At 36.3% G+C, this 20,531-nt stretch overlaps 3 protein-coding genes across 3 annotated transcripts; 2 read left to right on the plus strand and 1 right to left on the minus strand.

Annotated features, from left to right (window-relative positions):
* Positions 1 to 889: 889 nt before the first annotated feature.
* On the minus strand, positions 890 to 5,911 carry LOC115974726 (mitotic spindle checkpoint protein BUBR1). The gene is made up of 11 exons (XM_031095223.1): positions 5,586 to 5,911; positions 5,429 to 5,488; positions 4,573 to 4,717; positions 4,297 to 4,454; positions 3,388 to 3,469; positions 3,230 to 3,296; positions 3,087 to 3,141; positions 2,002 to 2,161; positions 1,817 to 1,896; positions 1,352 to 1,429; positions 890 to 1,241 (listed from the first exon to the last, which is right to left on the minus strand). The coding sequence occupies exons 1-11, from the start codon at positions 5,786 to 5,788 to the stop codon at positions 1,178 to 1,180; spliced, it is 1,152 nt and encodes a 383-aa protein (XP_030951083.1). The 5' UTR covers positions 5,789 to 5,911; the 3' UTR covers positions 890 to 1,177.
* Positions 5,912 to 10,135: 4,224 nt separating this feature from the next.
* Positions 10,136 to 10,959, plus strand: LOC115974727 (calvin cycle protein CP12-3, chloroplastic). Its single transcript, XM_031095224.1, has one exon. The coding sequence runs from the start codon at positions 10,260 to 10,262 to the stop codon at positions 10,686 to 10,688; it is 429 nt and encodes a 142-aa protein (XP_030951084.1). The 5' UTR covers positions 10,136 to 10,259; the 3' UTR covers positions 10,689 to 10,959.
* A 1,275-nt stretch (positions 10,960 to 12,234) lies between these two features.
* LOC115974728 (chlorophyll a-b binding protein 7, chloroplastic) lies at positions 12,235 to 18,985 on the plus strand. The gene is made up of 6 exons (XM_031095225.1): positions 12,235 to 12,457; positions 12,552 to 12,718; positions 15,031 to 15,177; positions 15,950 to 16,082; positions 17,737 to 17,829; positions 18,524 to 18,985. Exons 1-6 carry the CDS (start codon positions 12,296 to 12,298, stop codon positions 18,824 to 18,826), a joined length of 1,005 nt encoding a protein of 334 aa, XP_030951085.1. The 5' UTR covers positions 12,235 to 12,295; the 3' UTR covers positions 18,827 to 18,985.
* Positions 18,986 to 20,531: the final 1,546 nt, after the last annotated feature.

Here is a 20,531-nt window from a genome sequence, read left to right on the forward strand (position 1 = left end):
ATGCTGGCGCTAATTGAAAAATGATTTACGAAATACTTATGTTGTAGTATAAGCTTGATAAAAAAAAAGTAAAAAAGAAATCATAATCAAAATGGCTGATTTTGTGCGTATCCGTTGATAGTTACAATGGTCTTAAAGCACTGCTTGAACATCTGGATTATGTGTCATATAGTACAATTGGAACTTGATTATTCGCAAATGTTATAAGCACCGATTCATATTTGTTTTGATAATTATTGTGACAAGATTATTAACGTTTATATAGAGCATAAACATTATCACCTTTTTGGGTTCCTTCTTCCTTTGTGAAGAAGTATTGTTAACATGCCCATCTAAAATATGTCATGTAGCTTATAGAAGACCCGAGAGAGGCGCTTTGATAGCAATTGGACTTACATCTATATAAAGCGTTACAAAGATGTTAGACGAACGCTCTTTGAAAAATGTACTCAATTGTAGCATGAAATTCATACTAGATATGCTTTTTCAACCATTTTAGGAGGTGGACGAAAAGATATCTATTACGACTATGTGCCTTGTGACTATATTACAAGGGACTCAGATATATTGAACTCAAGAGGGATTAGATATGCCTAATTTGATGTTACCAAATGAGTTGGGGCATATTTGGATGAGTTTGAGGGACATGATATGCTAATCCTTAACAAGGCCTAGTGGTAGTGCTCCTAAATTTTTCTAGCAAGCATGCTCGACAGTTGCATGGCCTAATTTATTTACCCATTCAAACAAATTTGGAAGTAGCACAAAAGATGCATTATTTTCTCGTGCCCAGCGTTCAAATGGAAGACTTATAAAAATGTTGGACCAGACTTCCAATAACTACCAAAGTCAAAATCTATAAATAGGGGCAGTATAACTAACTTGTGAATGAATAGAGGAAGAGGTTGCAGGACAGCAGGAGCAATCCAAATTTATATTTCAAATTGAATCATTCAAGAAAGAATGTGAATTGAGCAAAAACAGCGTGCTTGCTCAACAATGCAACAGTGTTTAAGAGGGGAAAAAAAGAGAAAGAAAACTAATCAATCCAAATTTAATGGTTCAAATTGAATGAAAGAAATGGATAAGCATAGATCAGGCTTTAGAGATAAAAGCTGACCCCCCACACATGAAATCATGCAACACTGCAAGAAGCAAAACCACAAATGATTGAAAATCATCTCGGAAGGCTGTTTGGAGGGAAATTACGTAATGGATTCTCCCTCAGTAGCTCCGTTTCCCTGCACAATTAAAATAGTAAAAGGCTGATAAGTATCACACTACCACTTAAGAGATTGCCAGTATACTGAAATAGACAACAACATATATATTCTCAAGTAGATTTGCTTACTTTTTAAGGTCTCGGCCATCCCCATGCCTAAGTTGCAACATCGACTTATCACCACCCTCATTATTCCTCTTATGAATTCTGAAACAACAATAATAAGAACAACACATTATCAGAACAGAATTTGAAGAATGAGAAAGAGATCTAGAATGCATTGACACTTTGATTACATGTCAAATGAAAAACCATTAACTAATACAGTAATACTCCACTTGAAAATTAAAATGTCCCTTAAAAACATTTCAAATTTCAACACACATCAGCATAACAGCTGCATATTATTACAAATGATGTACAAAATCATATGACTTCAAATCCTGTGTTCACATCTTTTCTTCTTTGGACAAACCAAAACAACTAAGATTGTAATAAACATATTCAGTAGGGTGCAATGCAGGATATAATTGGGAGACAAAGCTAATATATCTAATAATGGTTGCTTTTAATAAAATTTAAAATGATACTCACTCTTCACATTCTTCATCGACAAAAACCTCAATACTACTGGCAGTTATTCCTCCTGTTATAGACCCAGGTTTCTGAGGAACCTAAAAGAAGCAGAATTAGAGTTACTTAGATGCTATAAGAATGATGCAAGGAAGAAAAAGTCTAAGGCTTTTAAGGGAAGAGTGGGAAGAAGGTGAATGGTAAACCTTGTATGTTGTCCACTTGGTAGGGATTGCATTATTTTCTTTATTTCTCTCTGCACGAGCTCCAAGAGTGCGCCAAGAATTCAAGTCTGTCTTTGATGTATCTGGCTGACGATCCACATTGCTTATATCTTTGAAAATAGTGAGCGGAGTTGCATGAGCCCTATAACCAGAGCAAAAAATTTAGAATGGAAAAATGAAAATGTATAGTTTACACTTGCTACCATCAATCATATCTAGAATGTCTTATTGACATATTGAATGAAATCATCCGATCCAACTTTAAGGAAGAGAAACATCAATGGACTAGTCTATATAGATGGCATCAAACATGCTCATGATAACTCTGCATATGGAAGAAAGACAAACAAAATGAATACCTAAAGAACTTATGTCTGAAACTTGCATTGATTGGAACTTCCCCTTTTCAAAGCTGGAAGGTGAGCTTCAACCCAAGTAAAGGGTAAGTTTAATGCATTTTGTTTCACTAAAAATATGTGAGCTGCCAACCAATTAATATGAGAATCAAAACACTAAGACAAAATTGTGCTTTACTCCAGTTTGGAAATGTAATCATGTTGGAAGGGGCGTTTTGGAAAGAGAAGCAATGGGGAGATATGGAAAACTATTACTTTGGAAAGAAAGGAAAAGCTCATAGTTTTGAGGGGAAGGAGCAAAATTTGGTGAGTAGAAGTTCTTCTTTTTGAATATTCTAGATGATTGGACTTCAACTTCTCATATTTTTTCTACGATGAACTTTCTAGCATTCCCAGATACTTCGAGCTGTTGTTAATTGTTTTTGTACTTCTATTTTCTTCCTTTTCACTTATTTTGTTTGGGGTTTCCTTTGTAAACTCCCGGTGTACGGCTGCATCCCTATTACTTACCAACAAATAAAAAAGGTTCTAAACAGACTAAACAGGAAATTTTGACTACCAGAAGTAATAACATCACGACAAACTTTGAATGAAAGGCCATTTCTGCAATGGTTTGGGTATCCTATAGCAACTTTCATCATTAAATTTTTAGAAAGCTTTGAGGTTTCTGTCTAGAAAAATTAAGTAAATAAATAACTCCATATTGCTCACCTATCTGGCCTAGCATTTTTCTTGACAAGATCAGAGTTCTCAGTGGTCTGCATTCCTGAAACATTAGAGAGAGTTTAAAAAGCATATATTTTTATAGTAGAATGCAGAAATTCAAGAAAGCAAATCAGAGCAATGGATCTTACGATTTTCTCCTCTGGAGAGGACAGTTCCAAAACTCCGTCCTGGTAACCGCTTCTCCACTGTATCTTCCTAAAAATGGGGATAAATGGAACAATAAATGGTTTATTAAAAAAAAAAAAAAAGTGATATTAAAGTTCTTAACGAAAAGTTGCAAGCATACATCTGTTGGTTTTGGTCTTCTCATTGAGCGAGCAAAATATTTCCTATAAGAATCCTTCAATTTTTCGAGTGGTTGAGCATTCCTATTTAATGGAAAAATTAATCAGAGATGTATTTCTGCAATGCACGAATAAAGAAGAGAGAGAGAGAGAGAGAGAGAGAGAGAGAGAGAGAGTGAGAATAAAAAACTGAACTAAGGCTCAAAGAAAGAAATTGAGAAATTAAAATCAGCATAAAATTATGGTTAGAACATATGTAAATAACTTATAAGTGACAAATAAGGCTACTCAGTATGCACATACTACAGATTCCATTTGTATTATAGGTTAATACATATGTGTAGAACAATCTCCAAGAATCTCATTACCAATGTGATGCATTTAAAACACGAAGTCTAAAAAAATGAGGTACTATAACAATCATGAGAAAGAGAGGAAAAGCACATTTTTTCTCAAAATTAGATCTTGTAGCAGGATGCAGGCAATATTACAAACCACACTCCCAATGATGTAATTGTAAACATTGTTTTGACCCTTAATGAAGGCCTTACTAAACCATAAAACCTTAACCAAATAACAACTAGAAACTTAACACCACACTACAATATTTCAAATACCAATGAAACAACACTACAAACTGTGCAAACATTAAAAACTAACTCTGAAAAGAACTCGCATTAGGAGATCTCAATGTGCAAAATCTTTTAATTCATTCCAAAATCAAAGAGTTCTCATCAACCAAAGCTTACGGGTTACAGTTACAGCCACGTTTTTCTTGTTCTTCGAATACTTCTTTTCAATTAAAAACATAAATTACATTTCATATATGAATACCATCTTCAAGTTACATTTACTGATCAAATACAACAAAAACAGCAGAATATATAATAAAACATTACAACAAATCTTACCTAGATATGCCAAGATTATAAATTTCGTTGGCAAGTTTCATCTTATTCTTGGATTCTAAGTGTGAAGCATAGGATATATAGTACACAGCATGAGTCTTCCCAATTTCATTTGCCTCTAGAAAACTGTATATGATTTCTGCATCACTACAATTTTCAGCCTGCAATAGCATTTCATTTTCAAACATCAATCCAAATAGGCAACAGTCGCGATGACACATGCACTATATTAAAAGAGAGCAATTAAAACAAAATTTTAGAAAGTAAAAAAAAACCTACATATTCCAACCACACTTTCAGGTAGCGTAAATCATCCTTATAGCGGTCTGAATGCCAAAAAGTGCGCACACATTGTTCATATATGACAACCAATCCAGAGTAGTCTCCTCCCATTGGAAATGCTTCTTGAACCCACTTAATACACCTTGCAAAAGAAGCAAAGATACCACTAATCAGTTTGAGCATGTGTGACAACATTTGAAAAGCTGGTTGCTCGAATAAATTCTTTACAAAAAAAAGAAGCGAATATAGTGCATTTTTAGCAATAAAAACCCACAAGTTCAGGAGGAAAAAAGTCATGGATAACCTGTACAGAAAACAAGAACCCAGTATCATGCAGGAATAGCAATATGAAATGGGCAAAACTTAAGTACAGTTTCTTAGTTGGTTGTAACTTAAGTTCCTCAATTAAATTTAACCATGTTTGTCAATGAAGGCATTAAATCTAATTGTCTTCCTCCAAAGACAATTAGATTCAACTATGTGACTTATTGGCTAATGCCATGATTGAATTTAATCAGAAACCTAAGGTACAATGCCTAAGAAATTGTAGGTAAGTTTTGCACATGTGGAAAAAACGTGTTAGAAAAAGCTAACTTACATAAAAACCTTATTCTATTTTTTCACAAATCTGAAATCTCAATCTCATTGTAACAAAATACAAAATTAGTGACAGACCCTAGCCCTAAATAAGGTTGTGAGAGAACAAACATGAAATATTGAGGAACAAAAAAAAAAAAAAATCATACTTATTTCGATTATGGGTTTTCAGATGTGACACAAATTTCTTCGAATGAAAAAATAAAATCAAGCAAGAAAATCGGGAAAGAAAAATGGAAGAGTTGAGAGTACTCACTCGAGCCATGGGTGTAGAGGATCATCTCCTTGATACTCATCGATAGCCTCAATCAACCTCCTAAAACCCCACATGAAGAAATCAATCACAAAAATTGATCAAAGAATATTTCAAAGAAAAATAGTCCAAAGAGTGAAAGAAAGAAAGAAAATAAAACCTTCGGTTCTCAAGCAGAGATTTCTTGAGTTGATTGTCGTTGTGGGATTTGAGAGCTTCGTTTAAGAGATGAACTTTTCTGCCTCTCTTCAAGGGCCTCACGTTTTCTTTGAAAAGTTCCCACTCGTTCCCAGTCTGTCTCTTTGAGAGAAGAAACTCCGTCTCTGGATCCAACCTCTCGATCTGAATCTGACCCTCCTCCATCGCTGCCTGCTACTATTACTTACTCTTTCTTCTTCTTCTTCTTCTTCTTCTTCTTCTTGCTGAAGATTCAAATTTTGAAACACAGATTGGTTTTGGGTTATTGCTAACTAACCGTTAGAAAGGGGTTTTTATAGAAATTGGAGTTTGTGCGCTCTGCTGGCCCTACCTCCTATGAAATTTGAACTTTGAACCTGCACTAGCCGTTGGGCCCAAATCATTACGAGTTCACTCAACCATTCAGCCCAAGAAGGAAAAAAAGATCTTTGAGCCTAAACAAATTCAGTCGAAGCTATGGTCCAGATTCTAATTTGTTAGTTTATACCCTTGCAGGCTTTGCCCACTGTACCCATATCGTGGGCTTTGGCCCATTGAAAATTTACTATTTTGATTTAGCTTTCTTGAAATAATCTTCTTTTTTTTTTTTTTTTTAAGCTTTTTGTAACTCATTTAAAAATTACCGAAAACAGTATCTTTTAATAAACAGGGTACAAATAAATTACAAAAAATAAGCTGATAACGATCAAGGAATCAGTGAATTGAATAGCACGGATAACGATGATGTTGAGGGCCTGTAAGATAAGAAATAAGAGATCAGAGGAGACTGGTGAGGACCGGCCAAAAGTCCTCCGATGGTGAAATTAGTGAACTTGGAATTCTCTGTAAGAAAGGAGTGATTTCTTGAACAAAAATGTCTGAATAATATACCTTCTCATCGAAGAATCCTTATATAGCATGTGTGGAACGGTTATCTATTTAATAATTGTTCCTAATGTCGAGGAGTCTGGAGAATTTGGAGGTAACTTCCATAACCGCCATGGAAGTTACCTCAGTTGGACTTGCGTTCCATGGAGAATTTGGCACTTAGTAGTTCAATCAAATGGGCTCATCCATCCTTCATCAAGGACGGACGAGACTATCAATGACGGGTCGTCCTTGTCCAAATGATTCCAAGGATGGACAAGCTTCCCATGGGATCTCGTCCGTCTAAAGACGGACGAGGTCAACATGGACGCTTGGGACGATCACCTTGTTTGCTTGGTTCGCCTTAGCTGGTCTTTTATTTGACGGGCCATATGGACGAGTTCAGGAGTTGTTTTTTGTGACACCATCATAAGCAATTTAGAAACTGATACTTAAAGTGGGTCAACAAATAAGATAAATTGTCGAGTTGATGTATTGCTGATTGACTATAATGGACATTCCTTCAAGACACGCTTCAAGTCTAAGATTTTCAATAGTTGATCTTATTATGCCTTGTGTAATGACCTCAACTATTTCCATTTCTTCAAATAGGACAACAACGAGTCTGTCTCTCCTCTCATTCGCTTTCATTTCTATTTGAATGAATGACATGTGGCATACTAACCATCCAAATGGGTTGTCTTTGACCCTAAAGAACCAAAACGCCAATCCAAACACTATATTTATAAGAACTTAGTCAAATCCCTAGCAATCCTAATTTAAACCTGAGTTTTAATTATGTTGTTGATATAACATCAATCATAATTATTGTTATACCAATTTGTTAACATTTAATAAAAGTAGTAGTACTTTTAGCATTTTATTAAACCTATTAATTTGTTTGAGTTATAAATTAAATACTATTATGGGGGTAAAAAAAACTAGCTATGAAGAACAGTCCTTGAGATCTTGATCAACACAACTAATTTTTAGATAAATTGGGTAAAATTCTACAATGGGAAGATTAGACAGATGATTGAATATGAAGATGGTTGAAAAAAAACACTTTGATTAAGAGAATCTATTTCTCGAGGTACAATGTATGAATCAAAGACAAATACAAGTTCTTGCTCCCTCTTCTTCTCTCTCTTACTATTCTTTTATAATTTTCTGAACCCCCTCTCTTGTTGGCTATTTTCTCATTTTATCCTCTCCTTGTGCCTCCTTTACGACCATGCATTTCTTAGCTGGATCAAAGAGGATACTTGTTCTATCAGACACCTTTCCCATCATTTTCTTGATCATGAAGGGAGACTTTCGGGGGGTATCTCTACTGTTCAGACTAGTCATTCATCGTTTAATGAGGCTAACATTAGGTAGGAATACTTAATTAATGCAGAAATGATTGTTACATTGGGTTCTACGTCATCTTCATTCTCCTTGGGAATGGGGACCGAAGTTGCATCCTTGATAAATCTATTGATATCCTCTTGGTTAGGTTTTTCTCGGATTATCTCAACGGTTGGTCTAGTTTGATTATCACCTCTCAGGCTTGGGCTCTAGTTCGATTTTCACCTCTCAGGCTTGGGCTTCTCAATGGTGGGATTTGGGCCGAGTTCTCATTTCGAAGGTGTCTCTTTGGCCTTTCTTCTTCGGCCCAAGTTCATGGGATGGCTACTTTCCAACCCCCATGAAAGTTCAAAAACGTGTAAAAACACCTTTGAACGTTTAGACCCCCAAATAACAACTTAATCAATTCAAGCAATATGTCAAACAACTAGTGTGCGGAAACTTAACATATGCTATCATACGAAATTGATTAAATACTATCTAAGCCATAACAAAATAAAATCCACAGCAGATAATTTAAAGGCAAAGATAGAGGAAGGAAGATGCAAACACAAAGACAACACGCGATGTGTTATCGAAGAGGAAACCGAAGTCCTCGGCGAAAAACCTCTCCGCCGCCCTCCAAGCGGTAATCAATCCACTAGAAAATATAGTTGGGATACAAGGACAGCAATAGACCCTCCAAGCCTAATCTACCCAGTGCACCTAAGCCCTCCAAGCTTCTTGCTCCAACGAGGTTGCGCCGAACCTTTTTCTTTTCTAGCTTTCCGGATTCCGCTACTAGACCGTAGCATCAACCAATGAAGATTGGTTCCTTCCTAACTGCTTCCCAGAAATCCAAACAACAGACTCACAATGATGATGATGGTGAGAACCTGGTTTGGTATAATGCCTCTCAAGGATTTGACAATGGAGAGGAAGAGAGTTGAGGAATTTGAAGAGATTCTAAGGTAGAGATTGTGGGTGAAACAATCTGGTTTTTCTTTAGGGTTTCTCTCTCAAAATTCTCTCTGGAAGCTCTCTTTCAATCGTGGGTAATAGGGGTATTTATACTGGAGTGGAGAGGAATGTGAAACGTCAGGTTTTTACAAAACAGGGGTGGCTCGCGGCTTGACCTCGCGGCTTGACTAAGTCGCGAGATCCAGTCGCGAGATAACCGTATGGCCAGTTGTCCTGTTTTGTCCTGTAGTGCTCCAGCTAGCAGACTGTTCACCTTCCAGCATGCTTGGCACGTGAGGTTGCTTCTGGCGACTTGAAGCCGCGAGTCACCCGCGAGACCCAGCCGCGACACTCTGTTTTCTTGCACACTCTTGAGCAAACTTCACTCTATCTCACTCACTACCCTTACATCAAACCCACCTAAATACAGGGTTACTAAATGCTGAATTACAAGCAAATTTGGCACGGAATAAAGCCAATAAGATGGTTGAATAAATTCAACCTTACACCCCATAACTATAATTTTGGGATATTTTTCAAATTAAACCTAATAATTTTATACATAACAAATTAAATACTGAATTTTAAATTCGTTTCAACTCAAGAAGCTTTGTGGTTTAGTGGCAGAAAGATACAAGAGAGGATTTAATTTGAAACAATTTAAAAATTCAAAATTTAATTTACAATTTATATATATATATATATTTTTTTTGATGAACCACAATTTACAGTTTACGAAAATATAGAACCTTCCTAAAATTAAATTAGGATTTATTTATTTCAATAACTTTATATAAGAAAGAAAAGGAAACAAACAAGTAAACAATAGTTTTTAATTTTTTTGAAAATACATATAAATAAAAAAGTGTAGTAATAGTGTTAAAAATGGAAAATATGAGGCCTAATTATCCGAACAGTGTGAAGATGTTGAGCAGGAGGATTCTGGATAATGTTAGAAAAGACACATCACAAATTAGAAAGATGGGTTTAACTACACACATCCAGATCGAGCCCACAAAAATTTTAAATCCTCACCGTTCGCTAGAAAAACTATGGATCGGGGAAGGTAAGGAAGCAATTTAATTATTGAAAAAGTGAACCATAAATAGTGGTGGACCATGGTCCAATCCATATTCCACAAATACCCCAATTGATACAAAGTTCCTCCTCTCCAATAAAAAAAATCACCACATAGTGCTAGAGGGGGAGGGTATTTACGTAATTCCATTACCAATGGATGGAGACAAATCAACAGACAAGAGACCACCACACACAAGGTAAAGTAACTCATGGTGGTTAAGCTCACCAAACAAAACAGTAACCCTGGTTAGAGATCAGAGACTCACAACACAACAAATTCTAGAAAATAAACAAACAAATATAAAATAGAAAAAGCACGAAGAAAACGAGAGAGAGATCACGGAGAGAGAGACACTTTTTTTTTTAAAGTTAAAACTATTGTTCACGCTTCCATTGTAGAGATCGAACGAAGACCACCAAGATGGCGTGTTTAGTGGCAGGGACAGGGGTCGTAGGTTGTTGTCCTCGCACAGTACGAGGAGGAGGAGGAGGCTCGTCGTTGTCGCCGAGATCGGAGGCTTTGTCGTTTTCGAAGGAATCAGTACTGGTACGGATGGGTGAGGCTAAGAAGGGTTTGACGGTGAAGGCGATGGCGGTGGCGCCGAAATTCATAGGGACGCAGAGGAAAGAGCAGCAGCTGGCGGAGATGATAGAGAAGAAGGTGATAGAAGCGAAGGAGGTGTGCGGCGAGGACGGGAGATCGGACGAGTGCAAAGTGGCGTGGGACGAAGTGGAAGAAATTAGCCAAGCCAAAGCCGATCTGAGGCTCAGGTTGGAGAAACAAGATCCTCTCGAGTTCTTTTGCCAGGACAATCCTGAGACTGATGAGTGCAGACTCTACGAAGACTGATCACTACTTTTCCATGATTTTGGGGGTTGTCTTTGTCCTATTAAGTCCTTTTCTTTTTTTTACTTTGCTTTTGTGTATATGCTTAATTAGTTGCATCTATCTATGTTTTATTTTTTGTTGCTGAATAGTTGCATCTATCTATGTTGTGCTTGGTTGCCCCGGCATAATATTTGGGAATGGTGGACCTTGATAACCTGTGAAATCAATCACAAAGTTTCGATAAAATTAATGTAAAATCTTAGTACTCTCTATTTGCTATCTTTAGTTAAAAGTGGCATTATTTTATGTTAAAAAGAACTTATTTAATTATGTTTTCTTAAACTTAACTAGAGGTTCTTCAATTCAATTTGTCAATTGAGTCCTCAGCTTTTCCAATTGGTACCCGTACCACTCTCAGGAGTAAGGACATGATTCAGGAACACCTGAATGTGTAACTTATCAATAAAAAATAAAGAGGTTCCTCAATTCAACCATATGATTTATGTATAGTACAGCCATTATTGAGGGCTATCAAGATTCCCACCCCAAATTTTGTTTCTTTTATGTCACAATACTCATCCTCACGAGTGAAAACTATCGCTCCCCTTTTTCCACACCACTTTAACACTAAAAAGCATTTGGTAAGTTATAAAACATTTAGTTAATATCTTGTCGTTTTAATAGTATCAAGAGATAATTTTGGACCTAACCCTAACTTTACATATGAAAGTTGTCTTTGTGAGACCCACGCGTGTGTGAGTGAAAGATGTTTTATGAAATTGTCTCATGAAATAGTTTCTCCAAAGATATCTCGAAAATCTCATGAATTGATAATATAGTAAATTGAATGTGATGTCTCCAAGTCTTTCATCATATCCTAGACCAATGAATCCATCACCCACATACCTCCTAAGGGTTGAAGACTACTTTAATTATAATGGTAAGTGATATGTACAACAATAATCATCTTCCATTAATCATGGATGAACAATTACAATATTAATGAGCATTAATAACCCTTAAATAACCAACAAGAGACCACCGGGCCTTATATCCTAGTGTACCCAATTCCTCTTGTAACCATTAGCACGGGGTTCTATCCCCCGCAATAAACAATTACGCAGAAAAAAAAATGTTAAGAAGTTAGTAAAGAGACATTAATCACATTATGTCTTTAATGGTCCTAAATGATGAATCTAATTGACGATTTTGCGTTTAATTAATAAGTATACATTATGGATGTATTTTAGCACTATCAAAAGAGCTCTAAAGATTTCTTAGCAAAAATTTGTCAAACGACAATTTAGCTAAAGAGCTTTTCAAAGGGTCCTTATACCTAAAAATAACTTTAATATTAGGTTAAAGAAAGAATTAAAAAACTTTATATTATAAAAATCCAAAAGTCTTTTTTTATTGATTTCCAAACTCCCTCTAATCTGAAACGGACTGGTGGGGTGGGAATGCGAAAGATCAAGAAAGCCCAGTGAAAAAAAGTTGTCTCTGTGTGCTTTTTATTTTTTATTTTTTTTATTTTTTTTTTTTTTACAGTGCAAAATAAATTTGCAACGGCTAAAAAACCAAAAGGATGAAGAAGCACCTCCGGTCCACGCAAATCGCAGACAAGTCCCATGGCTCTGTTTCAACCTTGTTCAATAATTTCATCTTCTTCTTCCTCTTTCTTTCAAGGCTCTCATCCCAATCTCCGCTCGAAGTTCTTCGTCCCAAGACATCAAACCCACCTCATCCCCAACCCCAAGTCTCGTTCACTTTGCACAGCTTCATGGCAAGAGGTCCGTCTCGTCCTTACTTTTTTTTTTTCTTTCTCTCGGAGGGTTTTCATGTTATTCTGTCTTTCTATTTTACTTGGGTTTCTTCTTTTTGAAGCTTGCGGGAGTTCTAATATTCTCGGCGATTCCTTTCACTGCTGTTAAAGCCATAGCTAATAGCCCACTTGGAGAGTCGCTTCAAAGAAGAATGGAGGAGAGGAAGAAGTTTGCTGTTCGAAATTCCTCCAAGTTTAAGACCTTGTCTGAGAAAGCAAGAAAAGAGAGGTAATTCCGGGTAAGCGATTAAACACTGTAAAAGCACTCGTTGACAAAAATGGTTCCTGTTTAGTTACATATTGATAATTTAATAAAATAAACGAAAAGAGAAAACCAAAAGGTGTTGAAAGTTTTGTACAACATGAAATTCAAAGAAAGCTAGTTGTGGGGCTGTTGATGCAAATTAGAGTGAGAGAACATGTTTTCCACGGTACCTCCACGCTATAAATATACTAATTCTGCATGAGCAAAGTTGTAGTCTTTCTTAAAAGAGAGAGAGGAAATAGGAGATGAATGAACATGGTTCGGCCTTACGGCTTGCGCTTCACATTGAAAAGCTCTTAGCGGTGATATCTTTACTATATTGAAGTGTGTTACTGTTACAACTTACAATGAAGTCAATGTAGGAATATATAGGAACAAATTAGGCTTAGTATGGTAACCTTACACAGCCACACAGTAACCCATGGTATGCTACAAAACAATACTCTAACATCCCCTCAAATCTCAAGTTGGAAGCCTAGTGAAAACATGAGTTTGGAAGGAAAATCTTCAATGCCCATCCAATGAATTAGGACCCACCAAAAACCCTTGAAAACTATCATTATTGAGGAGGAAGAAGCCCATGAAGTGCATGATTTGAAAAACCTAGAAGAGCTCTGGCACAAGAGTACAACTGTGTGTATCCAATGATTTAGGACCCACCAAAAACCCTTGAAAGCTATCACTATTGAAGAGGAAGAAGCCCGTGTAGTGCATGATTTGAAAAACCGGGAAGAGCTCTGGCACAAGAGTACAACTGTGTGCATCTTCAACATTTGTATTGTGTAGCAAGGACTATGGAAGTCAGATACTAGATTAGGAGCATTCGCAGGAAGAAAATAGCAATGAGGGTTCTAAGCACATGTGAGATGTGGAAGGTGTGTTTAGAGTAGGAAGTGCATGATTGGGACTAAGACGATGCGCGAGGGTGTCTGTGATGCCGAAACAATGATTTTGAGAGGACCTGAATGCAAATATAAGGAGTCTAGGTATAGATGAGATCCCCATAATATCTTGGGTGTGGGCTCTTATGCAACGGAAGAAGTGACAATGAAGGTTGATGAGGAACAAAGATTGTGGTTCTGATACCACGTTGAGAGAGAGAGAAAACCACAGTAGACATAGATTAGATTTAGTATGGTAATCCTAATACCATGGCAGCCCATGGTATTACAAAACCACAGTAGTACGTGTTATTCTACAAAACCATGATCTACATATTGTAGTAATATCCTAATTTGTTCTAACCAACTAGTAAGAAATCTAGTCATTCTATTATGAATGCATCCTAATTTATTTTATCAATCTTTGCATTTACACTTGTTGAAGCGAGAGTTTATGCAATCGTAAAATTTCTGTTAAATGCTCTATAATTTCATTGGTTCCCTAGGAAACCTTTCAATGTAGTCCATGATTTGGTTATTTGGTTTGTGTCATCGTAAAATTACGGCTGAATGCTCTTCAAAGCATTGTTAAATCTTGTTCTTTTTTCCCCTGAAAGTTTTGGACTGTGAGGCTTTGGACTTTCGGCTTTTATTAGATTTTTGTGGTGAGTTTCAGAGACTCATGTTTTTGTATCATCCTGTTTTCTTATTAGTGAATTAAGTTTAATGTGTTTTTCTTCAACTTCATTTGCCCAGTTATGGGATTTTTTAGCACTTTCTATGGTTACCACTTACAATCAATTGGACTGATACATTAAATGTGTCATTCATTGACGTGGTCAGGTTGATGTTCTTAAATAAGGCAAATAAACTAGCACTTTATGTTGTCTTAGTAGCCTGGCAACCTTTTTCCTTTGATAAATTGAATTATTTTCTGTGAAAATTAGTAAAGCCATACCCGCTGTACTATAAGCAAGAAGCATTAGGTTGGTATACCTACAATTACCAATGAAAGATTTTCACGTCATGCAGTTCAGATATTCTGATTCTTTTTTATGAATTTAATGATATAGAACAATTTTATCTACCATATTCAAAAACAAGTAGGGCTGTAGAAAATTTCTATTGAAAAAAAAAAAAATGTAGGTGTGGTGAAAAATTTCTGCCATTAGTTTTGTCGGTTTAATAGCTTAAGTGCGTAACACTTATCTGCTACATGCAATGATGCAATACTGCAAATGATCTGTGAATAGATCATATTAGTGTTATAAGAGGGTGGCAGATATGCAAGTACCTGAAGACATTACATATTCAGATATGTATCTACATGGTCAGAGTTACTGTTGATTGTACTTATCATGAGTTATATGTTAACTTTCTTCTCTGATGTTATAGCATGTGGTATGGAGAAGAGCGCCCTCGCTGGCTTGGTCCACTTTCATATGACTATCCTAAATATTTAACTGGTGAACTACCTGGGGATTACGGCTTTGATGTTGCAGGTCTGGGCAAGGATCCTGTGGCTTTCCAGAAATATTTTAAGTACGTTATGATTTTCACTTTTGACCATTGCTGCCTCAATAATGCCTGTTTAGTAATAACCTAATCCTTTGAATTGTTATTTCCATAGTTGATATAGCACTACAATTCCCTCTGAAGTGTTGGTATTTGGATTCAAAATGTCAAAGTTTTCTTGATGTTCCCTTATTATATTAATTTGGATGCAAAATATCAAAGTTTTGTGCATTGGGATAAGATAACAACAACAACAACAACAATAACAACCAAGCCTTAGCCCTAACATTTGTGGGGTTGGCTATGGATCTTCAATAGACAAGTCAGGGTTAGCCACAATAAAGCAAGGTGTGAGGTCATGGGTTCAAGACTTATTATGCGCGTGTTTAATGACCAATTCAAAAAGTTGTAATGTAGTCATTAACTATCCAACTACTCAGGCATGTGCAAAATGACAGAGTTTTGAACTTTGGACTCAGATTAGGGGGTGATGAGTTGTGTAGTCAGACAAGGACTCTGCTATGTGTTGTGAACATTAGCTATCGAACTATTTGACTATCGTCATAAATTTATGCTATGACTCTGAGTAAATGTTTTCCCGACACTCTTGCATTTTACATGACAACTCTATGAAAATACAACGATTATTTATTCCAATTTGGTTTACTTTGCTTACTATGAATGTCAGTCAAATATGGCTTCCATTGCGTTAAGAATGTCAACTATGGGTTGCATAGTCAACAAAGTTTGTTGAGTCTTATGTTTAATTTTCCAAATGATTAGTTTAATCTGTATACAGCTTTGAGATACTGCATGCACGTTGGGCTATGCTTGCATCACTTGGTGTTCTGGTTCCAGAAGTATTAGACATATTAGGAGCCTTTCACTTCGTTGAGCCTGTCTGGTGGCGAGTTGGCTATTCAAAGCTTCAGGTAATTTTCTGCCTGAGTGTATGTATCATCATCCGGGGATATGTTCCTATTTGTTCGCTTTCTTCCTAGTAATTTATGTGCTATATTGTCCATTAGTTTGCACATTCAACTTTGAAGTAGATACTCTTTCACTATGGCCTTTTCATTTGCTTAAAGAGATCACGGCTTGTCTTATGGGTTCACATCTCAATCTATGGCTAATGAGCATCTCTCTGATGATCTGATTGCTCATTGGATTGAAATTACGGATACTTTACAGCCATATAACAAGATCAGTTGGGGCGATTTCTAGAAGGGGGAGGGGTTGTGGTTTTACTGTTTTGCAAAGTAATTTTTACTGGTTCCTGATATATAGTTAGTTATTAGTGCTCGGACAATAATATATAAGTTATCAACTTGTTGGTTTCTGTTATTTTTAACTAGATAGGTAATCAAGTTAGTGCTCTGATAGTAATATTTAGGTTATCAATTGTTGAAACTTCTAACATTAACAGTTCACACAATGTTTTATGACTTGTGAATGCTGTTTGTATAGAATTTTTAGGGAAAATTCAAAGTTTATTAATGAATAGGACGGCTAGGATCAATCAACATGTCTGCATACTGTCCGAGACTCTAAGGTAATATCTAGGTAGGGCCTATATATTATGTATAGGTTGATGTGAGTACTATTTAGGTGTACAGTAAACATGATGGTGATATAAAAGATGATTGTCTAACTAGGGACCAGATTTTGGACAATATTATTTAACAGAAACAGTTTGGACTAAATTTGGAAACCGAGAACTTATTTAATTTTCCTAATTTTAACCCAAGTTGACATCAAACAAAAATTTGAGAATTAAAAGACGTAAAGATGAAGAATTAGAGAATTGGATATGAACATATTAAGGAAACAGATTTCTTCTGCAAGGCATGTTTTTAAAGCTTTACTTCCAGATTTGGACTACTCAGTCCTACTAAACCTTAAGAAGTATAGCATTGAAGCTAGAATGGCAAATATTTGAACTCTGATGCAGTATGGGGCTGTTGGGCTCTTGCTATGTTCTATGTGATCTAAGAGTTCTATTTATGAGTTGCAAATTTATAGCGTGGATCTCTTCAATGGAAACTAAGGTCATAAATGTTGTTTGTGGAATTATTTGGAAACACATTAATATATTTCCATGATGAGTGAGAATTGAGAAATATTTTGAAATCAAGCTTCTTACTAAATTACTCTTCTAACTTTAAAATGAATAATAAATTACACTTCTACATCATCCTTTCTCTAAATTAGGCAAAATTGAAGATTACTAAAATGTCTGGATTTTAAAAATAAAAATTTGACTGAAACTGATTTGCCATCCTTCTTCTTGTCTATATTTTTAATGCAGCATAATAACTATTCAGCCGGGAAAAAAAGTTCTTTCTGAGAACTAGCCACATGGTAGTTGATCTATTCAACTGCTTAAGCATGGTCTGCCCTTCTTGCTTGAGCAAACTTTTTGAATTCACTCGGATTTTTTCTCATCTATTTGTGTTATTGACCTTTTGAGCTCACCCTCACTATAATCATAAGTTGATTCTACACTTCTGTGAATGTAATCTTAATAAGCAATGATAACAAGAGGCATTAATGATTTCTTTTTCTTCACTTCTTCAATTTCACCAGGGAGATACTCTTGACTACCTCGGCATCCCAGGACTCCACTTAGCTGGAGGCCAAGGAGTGATTGTCATTGCTATTTGCCAAGCACTCCTGATGGTAACAACTGTATTTTGCATTCTTTTTCTTTCTGTATTCTCATAAGACTATCACCAATTTTATGCTCCCATAATCATACATTCTACTTCGTGGCTTTGTGCCCATGTAAGGAGTGCAATTATCAATTTTAGAGGTGAAATTTAGTTCACGATGGATTGTCTGAGATGGGGCTTCTTCCAAAGCTTCAGGCTGCTTGTTCATGAGCCTTATTCTTCATTTCTTTCCATGCGAATTGTCACTAAAGCAGAAACTGAAAGTGTACCTGGGACAAAGTCCCAGGTTTGAAGAGATGGAGAGCCAATAACTGTATTTTGCATTCTTTTTCTTTCTGTAATCTCATATGACTATCACCAATCATATCCTTCCACAATCATGCATTCTACTTTGTGGCTTTGTGCCAATGTAAGGAGTTCAATTAACAAATTTAGAGGTGAAATTGTTGTTCGTGATGGATTGTCTGAGATGGGGCTTCCTCCAAAGCCTCAGGCTGCTTGTTCACGAGCCTTTTTCTTCATTAATTTCTGTGCAAATTGTAACTACAGCAGAAACTGAAAATGTACTTGAAGAGATGGAGAGCCAATAAGTCTGTTCCAAACTGAATTATTAAAGTTTAACAAATAATGTTCTTTATTGACACTATAATAGTTTCTAAAGATGGGTATCTATTTCTTTGTTGGATATTTTTCACATATAGGTTGGACCAGAATATGCAAGATTTTGTGGGATTGAGGCGTTGGAGCCTCTTGGCATTTACTTGCCAGGTGATATCAATTATCCAGGAGGAGCACTTTTTGATCCCTTGAACCTATCACGTGATCCTGTAGCTTTTGAGGAGCTGAAGGTGAAAGAAATAAAAAATGGGCGCTTAGCTATGGTTGCTTGGTTAGGCTTTTACACACAAGCAGCTTTGACTGGTAAGGGTCCTGTACAGAACCTTCTTGAGCACGTCTCAGATCCCTTCCATAATAACCTGCTTACCATTCTCAAATCCATGTAAAGACATTCTTTTGATTCTACATGCATACAACTCCAAAAGCTTTGTTCCATCAAGTTCCAAGGTCATGTATATTAAACAGTTAGTTTTTCCCAGTTCACAAAACTATATTCTAGTCCTGCAATTTGATCTAGATGGATTCAAAGTAGTACTATTTCTTTTGCTTATGCAATGTTAGTGACACACTCAAACAGATCAACCCACAATCTCATAAGTCATACTATCATCAAGGATGGAATGGCATTTGACTATAATCCACTGGTACACAAAGTAGTACTATGCCAAAGGAGTTGAAGGCTAGGTTGTTCCAGGGGTGATCACTTGTCAGTCGAGCTTGGGTTGGGGATCAAATCATCACTCAATTCAAGCCTTTTAGGTGAAGAACTCTCCCACACATTGCCAACTGGAAAATCAGACAAAGCCATCCGCACTCCACATTCAAGTGTAGGTATTCAAGTATTCCCTCAAATATAAATTAATCCCAAAAAAAAAGGGTATAAATTTTCCTTTGTTTTCCAAGAACCAAATAGAAATAGATTGCAAAAAAGTGAATGAAATCAAATTAAACCCATACAGCCAGTCACACAAAAAAAACTCAATGACTAGAGTTGTAATGATATCAATAGAAATTTTTATTGATTGTTGCAATGACCATTGAAGTTATGGAGAACCAGTAATGTTGTGGTGTTTGAAAGAGGTCAAGTAAAATCAGAAGCTATTCCACTCAGAATTTCAACAAGTTGTTGCTATGTATTCTCAAGGAATGGAGTTGAGGGATAGTGCGGGCTGTTTGACAGATGAGCTGCTACTCCTCACCAATGATTAAAAATAAATGTTGATTCTGCCTGGGTTTTGTGCAAAGCCTGCTTGGCTGTTGTTGTTCTTAATCATAAAGGTGAGTGTGGTCTAGCATGGGTGTCACTGTCAAACAATTTTACGGCTCTGCTGAGGTAGCTGTGGCTTCAGATTTGAAAAGTGCAGTAGAGTTTGCAATTGCTGAAGGTTTTTCCAAGTTATTTGTTGAAGGTGATGCAAAGGGGATCCTTGATTGTATTGAAGTCTCTCAGAAGTCTCTAATCTGGGAAGTGGTTCAGACTGTGGATGATGTCTGTGAGTTAGTCGATAGTAAACTTGATGTCAAGTTCTGCTTCATTTGGTATCCAAGGTTTAGAAATAAAAAACTGCTGATTGCTTGGCTAAATTGAGGCCTTCAAAACTTAAGAGCTGACTTCACATTATAGTTTCTTAAGTTTGTTGGGTCATTCTCTATGTTTCTTGTTTTCTTTCTTTTCCTCTGGTTTTCGTTTGTTCTGGTTAGGTGTGTGTTGTTTTAGTCTTTCTGTGGGTTTGTTTTGCTGGTGTTTGCCTTCTAGTTTAGCAAAAAGGATGGATGAGGTATGATAAATTTGGTGCAACCAAAAAGTACCCTGAAAAAGTATAGGGGTTTTGATTCTCTTACATCCACACTTTCATATATCATTTTTCGCATTCACTTTTATGTTTTATGTATTAAAATGTAGACATTTCTACATCAATGGTTGATATGTGCGTGAAATAATGGATATAAATGAGAGTGAATATTTAGCCAAAAGGTCATTTGTCCTCTCACCCTCTCCCCCAACTCGCCCCCCAAAAGGACAATAATGTTCTGGTCCCAAAAAAACTGGCAATAGCAGCCAACTGAATAAGCTGAAGGCCCAAAGCACAG

This window comes from Quercus lobata, chromosome 2, assembly GCF_001633185.2.
Source record: "Quercus lobata isolate SW786 chromosome 2, ValleyOak3.0 Primary Assembly, whole genome shotgun sequence".
NCBI lineage: Eukaryota > Viridiplantae > Streptophyta > Magnoliopsida > Fagales > Fagaceae > Quercus > Quercus lobata.